The sequence below is a fragment of the Anomaloglossus baeobatrachus genome, chromosome 6, assembly GCF_048569485.1.
Source record: "Anomaloglossus baeobatrachus isolate aAnoBae1 chromosome 6, aAnoBae1.hap1, whole genome shotgun sequence".
Taxonomy (NCBI): domain Eukaryota; kingdom Metazoa; phylum Chordata; class Amphibia; order Anura; family Aromobatidae; genus Anomaloglossus; species Anomaloglossus baeobatrachus.
The window spans coordinates 431,195,226-431,210,911 of NC_134358.1; the positions used below are offsets into that span (position 1 = coordinate 431,195,226).

Consider the following 15,686-nt stretch of genomic DNA (forward strand, 5'->3'; position numbering starts at 1 on the left):
TGATGTGTGTGCGCGCGTGTATGATGTGTGTGCGCGCGTGTATGATGTGTGTGCGCGCGCGCGCGCGCGCGTGTATGATGTGTGTGCGCGCGCGTGTATGTGTGTGTGTGTGTATAGTGTGTGTGTGTGTATAGTGTGTATACTGTGTGTATAGTGTGTGTGTGTGTGTATAGTGTGTGTGTGTATAGTGTGTGTATAGTGTGTGCGCGCGTATAATATGTGTGTGTGTGCGCGCGCGCGCGCGCGCGCCTCTCTGCTGGGGCAATGACGTCACAGGTGGAAGTGAGGGGCTGCTCTCACAATCAATGGGGGACTTTTAGTTCTGCATTAAAGGGGTGGTTCACCCATTTTTTTTTTTTCCCCAATGATCAGATGATATTGGATCCGGATTGGACGGCGCGGGACCCTAACCCAGGATTACTGCGGAGGGGGGTTTATTTCAATAAAGATGGAGTCACTAATTGTGTTGTGTTTTATTTCTAATAAAAATATTTTTCTGTGTGTTGTGTATTTTTTTTTTATCTATCATTACTAGAAATTCATGGTGGCCATGTCTAATATTGGCGTGACACCATGAATTTCGGGCTTAGGGCTAGCTGATAATATACAGCTAGCCCTAACTCCATTATTACCCGGCTAGCCACCCGGCATCAGGGCAGCTGGAAGAGTTGGATACAGCGCCAGAAGATGGCGCTTCTATGAAAGCGCCATTTTCTGGGGTGGCTGCGGACTGCAATTCGCAGTGGGGGTGCCCAGAAAGCTTGGGCACCCTTCACTGTGGATTCCAATCCCCAGCTGCCTAGTTGTACCCGGCTGGACACCAAAATTAGGCGAAGCTCACGTCATTTTTTTTTTTAATTATTTCATGAAATTCATGAAATAAAAAAAAAAAAAAAAGGGCTTCTCTATATTTTTGGTTCCCAGCCGGGTACAAATAGGCAGCTGGGGGTTGGGGGCAGCCCGTACCTGCCTGCTGTACCCGGCTACCATACAAAAATATGGCGAAGCCCACGTCATTTTTTTTTCTTTTTTGGCAAAAAACTGCATACAGTCCGGGATGGAGTATGCTGAGCCTTGTAGTTCTGCAGCTGCTGTCTTCTCTCCTGCTTACACTAGTGAATGGAGGATACTGAGGATTGTAGTTCTGCAGCTGCTGTCTGCTCTCCTGTATACACTAGTGAATGGAGGATGCTGAGCCTTGTAGTTCTGCAGCTGCTGTCTGCTCTCATGCATACACTAGTGAATGGAGGATGCTGAGCCTTGTAGTTCTGCTCCCCCTGCCTCTCCCTCCAGCATACAGTCCTGGATAGAGCATGCTGAGCCCTGTAGTTCTGCAGCTGTATGCTCTCCTGCATACACTAGTGGAGAATGAAGAACATATTGAAGAAGGAAATTACTTCAGACCTTTTTTATTTATTTTTTTTTTCTTTCAACAATCTTTCTCTGATAAAAAAAGCATAAAAACACAGAGCAAAAAACGCACCAAAACCCGGTAAAAACGCGTCTGTTTGCCACGTATGGTTTTTTTTGGGTTTTTTGACGCAAAAAAACGCACAAAAACACCGCTTAAATAAAAACGCAGTGTGTTAACTTAGCCAAAATCCACACTGTTACTTGTCATGCATGGGACTACAAGGCTCAGCATCCTCCATCCAGGACTGTATGCAGTTTTTTACCCAAAAAGAAAAAAAAAATGACATGGGCTTCGCCATATTTTTGTATGCTAGCCGGGTACAGCAGGCAGGTACGGGCTGCCCCCAACCCCCAGCTGCCTATTTGTACCCGGCTGGGAACCAAAAATATGGAGAAGCCCTTTTTTTTTTTTTATTTCATGAATTTCATGAAATAATTTTTAAAAAAAATGACGTGAGCTTCGCCTAATTTTGGTGTCCAGCCGGGTACAACTAGGCAGCTGGGGATTGGAATCCACAGTGAAGGGTGCCCAAGCTTTCTGGGCACCCCCACTGCGAATTGCAGTCCGCAGCCACCCCAGAAAATGGCGCTTTCATAGAAGCGCCATCTTCTGGCGCTGTATCCAACTCTTCCAGCTGCCCTGATGCCGGGTGGCTAGCCGGGTAATAATGGAGTTAGGGCTAGCTGTATATTATCAGCTAGCCCTAAGCCCGAAATTCATGGTGTCACGCCAATATTAGACATGGCCACCATGAATTTCTAGTAATGATAGATAAAAAAAAAATACACAACACACAGAAAAATATTTTTATTAGAAATAAAACACAACACAATTAGTGACTCCATCTTTATTGAAATAAACCCCCCTCCGCAGTAATCCTGGGTTAGGGTCCCGCGCAGTCCAATCCGGATCCAATATCATCTGATCATTGGGAAAAAAATGGGTGAACCACCCCTTTAATGCAGAACTAAAAGTCCCCCATTGATTGTGAGAGCAGCCCCTCACTTCCACCTGTGACGTCATTGCCCCAGCAGAGAGGCGCGCGCGCACACACACATATTATACGCGCGCACACGCGCGCACACACACATATTATACGCGCGCACACACACACACACACACACACACACATATTATACGCGCACACACACATTATACACACACACTATACACCCTATACACTACACACACACACACTATACACACACACTATACACACACACACGCGCGCGCGCGCGCACACACATCATACACGCGCGCGCGCACACACATCATACACGCGCGCGCGCGCACACACACATCATACACGCGCGCGCGCACACACATCATACACGCGCGCGCGCACACACATCATACACGCGCGCACACACATCATACACGCGCGCGCGCGCACACACATCATACACGCGCGCGCACACACATCATACACGCGCGCGCGCACACATCATACACGCGCGCGCGCACACATCATACACGCGCGCGCACACACATCATACACGCGCGCGCGCACACACATCATACACGCGCGCGCGCACACACATCATACACGCGCGCGCGCACACACATCATACACGCGCGCGCGCACACACATCATACACGCGCGCGCGCACACACATCATACACGCGCGCGCGCACACACATCATACACGCGCGCGCACACACATCATACACGCGCGCGCACACACATCATACACGCGCGCGCACACACATCATACACGCGCGCGCGCGCACACACATCATACGCGCGCGCGCACACACACATCATACGCGCGCGCGCACATACACATCATACACGCGCGCGCGCACACACACATCATACACGCGCGCGCGCACACACCATACACGCGTGCACACACACACCATACGCGCGCGCACACACATCATACGCGCGCGCACACACATCATACACGCGCGCACACACATCATACACGCGCACACACATCATACACGCGCACACACATCATACACGCGCACACACATCATACACACGCGCATACACACATTATACACACGCGCATACACACATTATACACACACACACTGCTGTGAGTGCTTTCCTGCAGTGACCTGGAACTCAGAAGGTGAGCCCAGGTCAACGCAGGGGCGCACACACAGCAGTGTGGGTGTGTGTGTGTATATATATATATAGTGTGTGTATGTGTGTGTATAATGTGTGCGTGCCTGCTGGGGCAATGACATCACAGGTGCTAGTAATTTCATTCACCTGACCCCGTGAAGACAGTGCCGCCCGATATCACTACCGTGACCGGGTCTCGCAGCACTGCCGTCACGGGGTCATGTGAGTCCATTGTGAACTTACCTCACCTGACCCCCGATGTCGCTGGCAGGCTCCTGTCCTGGCCCGGTGTCCTGAGGCGGCACGTCGTCATAGCTACAGCTGATCGCATCCTCCGATCAGCTGTTCTGCAGACACCAAGCTGTGTAATGCGGGCTTCAGAAACATGGCGCCGGAGATAAGCGCTATGCGCGGAGGCCCACTCCGGCGCCATGTTTCTGAAGATTAGCATTTTACATACAGCCGGAGGGAGGGAGAGAGGGAGGGTGGAACAGGCAGCGCGGGGGGGCGGGGAACTCCTGCATAACCCGCCCGGACATCAGGAGAGAGGGAGGAACAGGCTGGTGGGGGGGCGGGGAACTCCTGCATAACCCGCCCGGACATTATCTGCAGAGGTGCACACGTCAATCAAAAAGTGCACGAAATTTCAAACTTTATAAAGTTGGATTTCACTGACTAAACACCCGAGCTGCCCCCTGATGGTATGTACACAATGTGCCTGATAGTGCCAGCACTGCACTGGCTGCAGCTTATACACGAAAATCCTGATGATTGGTTCCCTTTAACAAAAAAAAACATACAGTGCTGGCCAAAAGTATTGGCACCCCTGCAATTCTATCAGATAATACTCAGTTTCTTCTTGAAAATTATTGCAATCACAAATTCTTTGGTATTATTATCTTCATTTAATTTGTCTTCAATGAAAAAAAAAAAAAGAATTTTGTTTACTTACCGTAAATTCTTTTTCTTATAGTTCCGACATGGGAGACCCAGACCATGGATGTATAGCTTCTGCCTCCGGAGGACACACAAAGTACTACACTAAAAGTGTAGCTCCTCCCTCCGAGCATATACACCCCCTGGATGACAAATCTAACCAGTTTAGTGCAAAAGCTGAAGGAGGACATCCACCCATAAGTAGAGACAGAATAAAACTCGGAAAAACCGGAACCTCTGTCTACAACAACAGCCGGTGAAACACACGGAACAAGAACTGCCAACAGGCAACAGGGAGGGTGCTGGGTCTCCCATGTCGGAACTATAAGAAAAAGAATTTACAGTAAACAAAATTCTCTTTTTCTTCATCGTTACTTATGGGAGACCCAGACCATGGGACGTCTCAAAGCAGTCCATGGGTGGGAAATAAACAGAAAACTGAGAAGTAGGCAAAACCTAACTTCACAAATGGGCGACAGCCGCCTGAAGGATGCGTCTGCCCAAGCTCGCATCTGCCGAAGCATGAGCATGCACTTGGTAGTGCTTCGAAAAGGTGTGCAGACTAGACCAAGTGGCAGCCTGACAAACCTGCTGAGCCGTAGCCTGGTGCCTGAAAGCCCAGGAGGCACCGACAGCTCTGGTCGAGTGCGCCTTAATCCCTGGCGGTGGGGGCACCTGAGAACATTGGTAGGCATCGGAGATGGCCGACCTAATCCAACGAGCTAGGGTCGGTTTAGAAGCCGAGAGACCCTTGCGCTGACCCGTGGTTAGCACAAAAAGAGAGGTGCACCGCCTAAGAGCGGCGGTGCGTGAGACATAGATTCGGAGCGCCAGCACCAAATCCAAAGTATGCAACGCTTTCTCAAAGCGATGCACAGGGGCCGGACAAAGGGAAGGCAATGAAATGTCCTGGTCAAGGTGGAAAGGAGACACCACCTTAGGGAGAAAGTCCGAAGTCGGACGAAGAACCACCTTGTCTTGGTGAAAAAACAAAAAATGTGACTCCGAAGAGAGCGCAGCCAAATCAGAGACTCTCCTGAGAGAAGTTATGGCCACCAGAAAGACCACTTTCTGTGAAAGTCGAAACAAAGGAACCTCCCTAAGAGGCTCAAAGGGGGGTTTCTGTAAGGCCGTGAGGACCAGATTAAGGTCCCAGGGATCCAAAGGCCGCCGGTAAGGAGGAATGATGTGAGATGCGCCCTGTATGAAGGTGCGCACCTGGGCCAGTCGGGCGATACGCCGCTGGAACAATACCGACAGAGCCGAGACCTGTCCCTTGAGGGAATTGAGGGATAGTCCTAGCTGCAGACCGGACTGTAGAAAGGACAGGATGGTCGGCAAAGAGAACGGCCAAGGAGCATGGCCGGAAGAGCGACACCAGGACAGGAAAATCCTCCAAGTCCTGTGGTAAATCCTGGCCGAGGAAGACTTCCGAGCCTGAGTCATAGTGGAGATGACCTCGGAAGGAATGCCTGAAGCCGTCAGGATCCAGGACTCAAGAGCCACGCAGTCAATCTGAGAGCCGCAGAATTCTGGCGGAAAAACGGACCTTGAGAGAGAAGGTCTGGGCGGTCCGGGAGATGCCACGGCATTTCTACGGACAGACGGAGCAGGTCTGGGTACCAAGCTCGCCTGGGCCAGTCTGGAGCAATGATTATAACCCGACGGCCCTCCATTCTGATCTTGCGCAGGACTCTGGGCAAGAGAGCTAGAGGGGGAAACACGTAGGCCAGACGGAACTGGGACCAATCTTGAACCAGTGCGTCCGCTGCGAAGGCCTGAGGATCGTGGGAGCGAGCCACGTAAACCGGGACCTTGTTGTTGTGCCGGGATGCCATTAGATCCACTACCGGAGTGCCCCACTTGCGGCAGATTGACCGGAACACTGCCGGATGCAGGGCCCACTCGCCGCTGTCCACGGTTTGACGGCTGAGATAATCTGCCTCCCAGTTTTCTACGCCTGGGATGTGGACTGCGGATATGGTGGACCTGGAGTCCTCCGTCCACTGAAGGATGCGTTGAACCTCCAACATCGCCAGGCGGCTGCGAGTCCCGCCCTGGTGATTGATGTAGGCAACTGCTGTCGCGTTGTCCGACTGGACTCGAATGTGCTTGCCCGTCAACAGGTGGTGAAAGGATACGAGAGCTAGGAGCACAGCTCTGATTTCCAGCACATTGATCGAGAGGGCTGATTCGGACGGAGTCCAAGTGCCCTGTGCTCGGTGGTGGAGAAATACTGCTCCCCAGCCGGAGAGACTGGCGTCCGTGGTGAGGATCACCCAGGACGGAGTCAGGAAGGAGCGTCCCTGAGACAGAGAGAGGGGCCGAAGCCACCACTGAAGAGAGCTCCTGGTCTGTGGCGACAGAGCCACTAGCCTGTGCAAGGAAGAGGTCCGCTTGTCCCAAAAGCGGAGAATGTCCAGCTGCAGAGGACGCAGATGGAACTGGGCAAAGGGAACCGCTTCCATTGACGCCACCATCTGACCCAGCACCTGCATGAGGTGCCTGATGGAATGACGGCGGGGCTTCAACAGAGAACGCACCGCCAGATGAAGGGACTGCTGTTTGACTAAGGGCAGCTTCACAAGTGCCGGCAGAGTCTCGAATTGCATCCCTAGGTACGTAAGTTCCTGGGTCGGGGTCAGAGTTGACTTGGGCAGATTGACAAGCCACCCGAATTGAACAAGCGTGGCGAGAGTGAGCGAGACACTCCGCTGACAGTCTGCACTGGATGAGGCCTTGACTAGAAGGTCGTCCAGGTAGGGGATTACTGCCAACCCCTGGAGATGCAGAACCGCAACCACTGCTGCCATGACCTTGGTGAAAACACGAGGGGCCGTGGCTAACCCGAAGGGGAGAGCCACGAATTGGAAATGTTCCTCTCCGATTGCAAAGCGTAGCCAACGCTGGTGTGAAACTGCAATTGGCACATGCAGATAAGCATCTCTGATGTCGATGGATGCTAGAAAATCTCCTTGGGTCATTGAGGCAATGACCGATCTCAGAGATTCCATGCGAAAGTGCCGCACCTGAACATGCTTGTTGAGAAGCTTGAGATCCAGGATGGGCCGGAAGGAATCGTCCTTCTTGGGGACTAGGAAGAGGTTTGAGTAGAAACCTCTGAACCGTTCCCGGGCGGGAACCGGAACAATTACTCCGTTGGCCTGCAAGGATGCCACGGCCTGTGAGAAGGCGGCGGCTTTGGAGCAGGGGGGAGTGGACATAAAAAATCTGTTTGGCGGGCTGGAAGAAAATTCTAACCTGTAGCCGTGGGAGATGATATCCCGCACCCACTGATCGGAGACGTGTTGAAACCACACGTCGCCAAAGTGGGAGAGCCTGCCACCGACCAAGGACGTTGCTGGCGCAGCCAGATAGTCAAGAGGAGGCTGCCTTAGTGGCAGCGGCTCCTCCGTTCTTCTGAGGACGCGGCTTCGCGCGCCAGCTGGGTTTTCGATCCTTGGCTGAGTTAGTGGACGAGGCCGAGGGCTTAGAGGATGACCAGTTAGAGGAACGAAAGGAACGAAACCTCGCCTGGTTCCTGCCCTGGACAGGTTTCCTGGTTTTAGTTTGTGGCAAGGAAGTACTCTTCCCGCCAGTAGCGTCCTTAATAATTTCATCCAGTTGTTCACCGAACAGCCGGGACCCAGCAAAGGGGAGCCCAGCAAGATACTTCTTGGAAGAAGCGTCTGCTTTCCACTCTCGAAGCCACAAGATCCTGCGGTTCGCGAGGGAATTAGCGGAAGCCACCGCCGTGCGGTGAGAAGCCTCCAGAATGGCAGACATGGCATAGGATGAAAAAGCCTGCGGTGAGAAGCCTCCAGAATGGCAGACATGGCATAGGATGAAAAAGCCGAAGCCTGGGAAGTTAAGGCAACCATCTCGGGTATAGAGTCCCTGGCGAGGGAATGTATCTCCGCCAGAGAGGCAGAGACTGCCTTAAGAGCCCACACTGCTGCAAAGGACGGGGAGAACGAGGCTTCTGCCGCCTCATATACAGATTTGGCCAGAAGGTCAACCTGGCGGTCAGTGGGATCCTTAAGAGAGGTGCCATCGGCCACCGATACGACTGTCCGGGCTGAGATTCTAGACACCGGAGGGTCTACCTTTGGTGAGTGAGCCCACTCCTTGACCACTTCTGGTGGAAAGGGAAAACGGTCATCAGAACTACGCTTTGGGAAGCGTTTGTCAGGACAGGCCCTGGGCTTGGTAACAGTGGCCTGAAAACTGGAGTGGTTAAAAAACATACTCCTTGCTCTCTTAGGTGAGGTAAACTGGTGTTTTTCTACCAGAGAGGCTTGTTCCTCTGACACTGGTGGATTGAGGTTCAGTACGGAGTTAATGGATGCAATCAAGTCACTAACATCCGCATCACCCTCAGATAAATCAATGGGGTACATAGAGGTAGCGTCTGAGCCCACCGTAAAAGTATCCTCCTCGCCCTGCAATTCAGCTCGTGAATCAGAGCCGTGGGACGAGGAAGGGGAAGAGTCCCTGCGTCTCCGTTTAGGACGGGGTCCTAAAACATGCTCTGTTAGCTCACAAGAGCGAGTCGGAGCAGCAGAGGCGCCCTGAGAAGGGGGCTGATGCATGGTCAGCAGAGTCCGGGACAGCTGTCCCATGGAGTCGGCAAAAGACTGGGAGATAGCTCTGGAAAAAGATGCTACCCAAGCCGGGGGTTCAGCCACCGGGGCCGGAGCAGCCGGAGGGACCCCTGAGGAGGCTCCAGGCTGAGGCACCACTATGTTCGAGCAGGCATCACAATGTGGATATGTGCTCGGTTCAGGCAGAATGAGCTGACATGCAGTGCATATAGAATAAAGCCTGGCAGCCTTGCTCCTAGTGAGAGACATGCTGCTGAGGTGGAGGCTCTGCAGTAAAGAATACACTCCTTTAGAATGACCCCCTGAGAGAGTATATAATAAAGCCCACAACCAGAGGTTGTGGCTTACCAGACCGGTTTTTGTGTGCCCTCCGGATTCCACAGCTCGGACCCCCTGTGGATGCAGAAGTTGCAGCAGCCAGCGCCGATCAGTGAGTGAACGCTGATAAAATGGCGCCGGAGTGAGGTGGGGGGGGCGGGGTTTAGCCCAAGAGCGGGAACCGGAGGGCCAAGGAGAGATACAGGGGAGGGAAACATCTCCTCAGAGAGGAGTGTCCTCCCCTCTGCTGAACGGCCGGTGGGCGGCGCCGCACTGTTCCCCTGCAAGACTGACATACAGGGGAACTGAAAACGAAACTAGGCTGCAACTGAAGCCGGGGCCTAGATTTTTACATGCGACCGACGAGCAGGCACCCTTGGCGCGGTTCTCAGGAAAAACCCAGAGAACCGGCCGGAAATCACAGCAAAGATAAAAGACATACTCTCCCCTCAATAAATGTACCCGGGACCCCTGAATAACGTCTCAATACTTAGCTTTTGAGACGCAGGGCCAGGTCCCTGGGGGGGGTAAACGCTCCGTCCGGCAGGATCCTGACAGGGCTGCTGATGGAGACCGGTCTCCTGCAAAGCAGAGAGAACCGTGATGGCTCCCACTTCAAGCCAGAGCCTCAGAGGATGGTGAAGGAGCGCGGCATGTGAAGGCTCCAGCCTTGTAAAGTCAACCTTAACAGCACCGCCGACACAGTGGGGTGAGAAGGGACATGCCGGGAGTCCAGACTGGACCCGCTTTTCTTCCAAATCTTTGAAATCAAAAATCTTAAAAATCAGAGAATGCATGTGTGTGTGACCTCCTGAACACAAAGCATTGAACTGGTTAGATTTGTCATCCAGGGGGTGTATATGCTCGGAGGGAGGAGCTACACTTTTAGTGTAGTACTTTGTGTGTCCTCCGTAGGCAGAAGCTATACACCCATGGTCTGGGTCTCCCATAAGGAACGATGAAGAAAAAAAAAATTGTCATAAAGCCAAATTGGATATAATTTCCCACCAAACATAAAAAAGGGGGTGGACAAAAGTATTGGCACTGTTTGAAAAATCATGTGATACTTCTCTAATTTGTGTAATTAACAGCACCTGTAACTTACCTGTGGCACCTAACAGGTGTTGGCAATAACTAAATCACACTTGCAGCCAGTTGACATGGATTAAAGTTGACTCAACCTGTGTCCTGTGTCCTGTGTCCTTGTGTGTACCACATTGAGCATGGAGAAAAGAAAGAAGACCAAAGAACTGTCTGAGGAATTGAGAATCTAAATTGTGAGGAAGCATGAGCAATCTCAAGGCTACAAGTCCATCTCCAAAGACCTGAAAGTTCCTGTGTCTACGGTGCGCAGTGTCATCAAGACGTTTAAAGCCCATGGCACTATGGCTAACCTCCCTAGATGTGGAAGGAAAAGAAAAATTGACGAGAGATTTCAACATAAGATTGTGTGGATGGTGGATAAAGAACCTCGACTAACATCCAAACAAGTTCAAGCTGCCCTGCAGTCCGAGGGTACAACAGTGTCAACCCGTACTATCCGTTGGCGTCTGAGTGAAAAGGGACTTATGGTAGGATACCCAGGAAGACCCCACTTCTTACCCCGAGACATAAAAAAGCCAGGCTGGAGTTTGCCAAAACTTACCTGAGAAAGCCTAAAACGCTTTGGAAGGATGTTCTCTGGTCAGATGAGACAAAAGTACAGCTTTTTGGGAAAAGCCATCAACAGAGTTTACGGGGAAAAAAAAAAAAGAGGCATTCAAAGAAAAGAACACGGTCCCTACAGTCAAACATGGCGGAGGTTCTCTGATGTTTTGGGGTTGCTTTGCTGCCTCTGGCACTGGAATGCTTGACAGTGTGCATGGCATTATGAAATCTGAAGACTACCAAATTTTGCAGCATAATGTAAATCTCAGTGTGAGAAAGCTGGGTCTTCCTCAGATGTCATGGGTCTTCCAGCAGGACGATGACCCAAAACACTTCAAAAAGCACTAGAAAATGGTTTGATAGAAAGCACTGAAGACTACTAAAGTGGCCAGCAATGAGTCCAGACCTGAATCCCATAGAACACCTGTGGAGAGATCTCAAAATGGCAGTTTGGAGAAGGCACCCTTCAAATCTCAGGGACCTGGAGCAGTTTGCCAAAGAAGAATGGTCTAAAATTCCAGCAGAGCATTGTAAGAAACTCATTGATTGTTACCGGAAGCGGTCGTTCGCAGTTATTTTGGCTAAAGGTTGTGCAACCAAGTATTAGGCTAAGGGTGCCAATACTTTTGTCTGGCCCATTTTTGGAGTTTTGTGTGAAATGATCAACGATTTGATTTTTGTTTCATTCTCTTTTGTGTTTTTTCATTGCAAGCAAAATAAATGAAGATAATAATAGCAAAGAATTTGTGATTGCAATCATTTTCAAGAAGAAACTGAGTAAAATAATATATATATATATATATATATATATATATATATATATATATATATATATATATATATATATATATATATATATATATATATATATATATATATATATATAAACACTAGCATCTATAAGAGTAAAGAAAACTAAGGGTGCCTTCACACTTTAGCGATGCAGCAGCGATCCGACCAGCGATCTGACCTGGTCAGGATCGCTGCTGCATCGCTACATGGTCGCTGGTGAGCTGTCAAACAGGCAGATCTCACCAGCGACCAGTGACTAGCCCCCAGCCAGCAGCGACGTGCAAGCGACCCTGCGCTTGCACGGAGCCGGCGTCTGGAAGCTGCGGACACTGGTAACTAAGGTAAACATCGGGTATGGTTACCCGATGTTTACATTAGTTACCAGCGCACACCGCTTAGCTTTGCTCTCCTAGCTACAGTGCGGAGAGCCGGAGCCGGCAGCACACGCAGCATGAGATCTGCGGAGGCTGGTAACTAAGGTAAATATCGGGTAACCACCTTGGTTACCCGATGTTTATCTTGGATACAGCTTACTGCAGCTGCCAGACGCCGGCTCCTGCTACCTGCTCGCTTCATTCGTCGCTCTCTCGCTGTCACACACAGCGATCTGTGTGTCACAGTGGGAGAGCGCCTTTGAAGAAAACGAACCAGGGCTGTGTGTAACGAGCAGCGATCTCACAGCAGGGGCCAGATTGCTGCTCAGTGTCACACACAGCGAGATCGCTAATGAGGTCACTGCTGCGTCACAAAAAGCGTGACTCAGCAGCGATCTCGGCAGCGAGCTCACTGTGTGTGAAGCACCCCTAAGAGACACTTGCCCTTTTTATATCAGTTTTGGATGCTATTATCACAAATATTTTTCTGATTTTAACTTACCAAAATGCGCTTCAGCAAATATAAAGATGTCATGTTATCTGCAGTCCATAGGCCAACTAGATGTCTACTCAGCTGCCTGTGAAAATAAATAAAAAAAAAATATGAAACACTTTTTTTCAGTTGTTAATTTCAAATCACATTGTAAACAACAAAGATAAACAAAACAAACAGCAGGGGATGGGTTGATAAAAAAAAAAAAAAAGAAGAAGAAGAGCAAACTATATTTACTGCTTTAATCAGCTCACTGCTCTGGATAGATTGTGCTGGGCTTTGCTTATATCCTGCAGCGCTAATGTGATTGGCTGCAGCGGTCATATGAATGATGTATGGCAAATAAACAGTAAAGGAAGTGAGCAGGGACCAGTGAGATGCAGCAGGGCTGGACCAGAGGGGATTGAAGAGGGGAGCATAGGTTTGTTGTTTTTTTGTATGATCTTTTTTACAGGATAACTTGGAATGTTACAGAGACATCTGCTGCCAGAAAGATCATCCTTTATCAGTGTGCCCTCCTTACATGATAAAGTGGTTGTACACAGTCACCATTAGTTGCAGAGTTCACCGTTTTACGGATATGCTTTAGATGTCAGTGATAAAGATGCAGAACGAGCCATGCACTCACCGGTTTGTGAGCATTCTTTGATCAACACTTATTGTAAACATAGCCGTGTGCAAGTGTCGAGGTAAGGCACCTTCACTGAGAGCAAGATCCTGCATTTTTGTTGCAATTTCTTTGTCTGCTTCCTAGACAATAAAGGTGATAATAAACTTTGCGTATAGAAAATCAGCACGTTTGTTCCAAATTTACCCTATGTGCACCATGACAAACAGTTTAAAGTCTAAGAATGTTTACACACTTCGTACATTTTTGACAATACAGAAAAATAAATTCAGAAGAAGTACTGTTTTTTTTTTTATCTGTTCATTATGTGGGAATGAATTTCATTGCCAGAGACAAGTACTCATTTTTTCTTTTCTCAATTAGTTTAGGTTGAGTTAATAAGGAAAGGTTCTCCTCAGCAGCTCACTTAAAGTCATTTGCTATTGGAAAAATTACAAGTTCCAATTTAAATTAATGGTCATCCATGTAGTGCTTGACTAGACCAAGGCCCCGATGAAAACCAGCATTCTTGGCAGCATGCTGAAGTCAGACGCTCCTGACTCATTAAGGGGTGCTTCACACACAGCGAGCTCACTGCCGAGATCGCTGCTGAGTCACGCTTTTTGTGACGCAGCAGTGACCTCATTAGCGATCTCGCTGTGTGTGACAATGAGCAGCGATCTGGACCCTGCTGCGAGATCGCTGCTCGTTACACGCAGCCCTGGTTCGTTTTCTTCAAAGGCGCTCTCCCGCTGTGACACACAGATCGCTGTGTGTGACAGCGAGAGAGCGACAAATGAAGCGAGCAGGGAGCAGGAGCCGGCGTCTGACAGCTGAGGTAAGCTGTAACTAAGATAAACATCGGGTAACCAAGGTGGTTACCCGATATTTACCTTAGTTACCAGCCTCTGCAGCTCTCACGCTGCCTGTGCTGCCGGCTCCGGCTCTCTGCACATGTAGCTGCTGTACACATCGGGTTAATTAACCCGATGTGTACAGCAGCTAGGAGAGCAAGGAGCCAGCGCTAAGCAGTGTGCGCGGCTCCCTGCTCTCTGCACATGTAGCTGCATTACACATCGGGTTAATTAACCCGATGTGTACTGTAGCTAGGAGAGCAAGGAGCCAGCGCTCAGTGTGCGCGGCTCCCTGCTCCCTGCACACACAGCTGTGCACTGGTAACTAATGTAAACATCGGGTAACCATACCCGATGTTTACCTTAGTTTCCAGTCTCCGCAGCTTCCAGACGGCGGCTCCGTGCAAGCGCAGCGTCGCTTGCACGTCGCTGCTGGCTGGAGGCTGTTCACTGGTCGCTGGTGAGATCTGCCTGTTTGACAGCTCACCAGCGACCATGTAGCGATGCAGCAGCGATCCTGACCAGGTCAGATCGCTGGTCGGATCGCTGCTGCATCGCTAAGTGTGAAGGTACCCTTAGAGGTGCATGCATCTTAAAAGGGTTGTCCCATGAGCAGAATAAATTTTAATCAAATGTTTTTGTGCAGAGATAATCTTATATATGTGTCCCTGCTATATACTGTGTAATAGCTGTGTCTGACCGTACAGGCACATGGTCTGATCATACCACATCTCCTGGTCAAGGTAAAATGTTATGAAAGAAAAAAAACAAAAAAAAAAAAAAAAAGTATTCAGCCCATAAATTTCCAACAGCACTTAGGCCGGGGCCACACGGGGACTAATGCGATCCTCGCATGACACTCGGCTCACGCTGGCAGCACTGCGGGAGCCAAGTGTCATGCGAGTGTCACTGCAACTGAGCTCCGATCATGCGATCGGACCTCAGCTGCGGGACACGGGACGGCACTTAAGAGGGGCTGGCAATCGCTGAGGAGGGGCGTGTCAGGGGGAGGGATTTATCTCCCTCTCTCCTCCGTAGCCAGCTATTGCCATACTCACCCTGCACTCGCGGGTACACCGGTGTACTGCAAGTGCAGTGCGATCTTTCTCTCGCCCCATAGACCTGAATGGGTGAGAGAGAAAAAGAGAGTTTTGTTTACTTACCGTAAATTCTTTTTCTTATAGTTCCATCTTGGGAGACCCAGACCTTGGGTGTATAGCTTCTGCCTCCGGAGGACACACAAAGTACTACACCTAAAAGGTGTAGCTCCTCCCTCTGAGCCTATACACCCCCTGGTGAACCAGTCACAACCAGTTTAGTGCAAAAGCTGAAGGAGAATAGCCACCCACAAGTAGAACAGAGCAAGAGCTGGAACAACCGGAGACTCTGTTCATGACAACAGCATGTGATAACACACGGAACAAGAAAATTGCCAACAGGCAACAGGGAGGGTGCTGGGTCTCCCAAGACGGAACTATAAGAAAAAGAATTTACGGTAAGTAAACAAAATTCTCTTTCTTTAACGTTCCTTTGGGAGACCCAGACCTTGGGACGTTCCAAAGCAGTCCCT

The 15,686-nt window shown here is 50.1% G+C and overlaps 1 protein-coding gene across 4 annotated transcripts in view; it reads right to left on the reverse strand.

Annotated features, from left to right (window-relative positions):
- The window catches only part of DNAJC13 (DnaJ heat shock protein family (Hsp40) member C13), a 317,458-nt gene that overhangs the window by 166,911 nt on the left and 134,861 nt on the right, over window positions 1-15,686 (reverse strand). For all 4 annotated transcript variants that reach the window (XR_012724354.1, XM_075315202.1, XM_075315201.1 and 1 more), the window contains exons 17-18: window positions 13,284-13,405; window positions 12,665-12,740 (exon numbers count right to left, since the gene is read on the reverse strand). Coding sequence is in view for 3 of the 4 variants with exons in the window: in XM_075315202.1 (XP_075171317.1) it covers window positions 12,665-12,740; window positions 13,284-13,405 (198 nt within the window). In the remaining variant the exon portion in view is untranslated. The remainder of the gene's footprint in view (window positions 1-12,664; window positions 12,741-13,283; window positions 13,406-15,686) is intronic.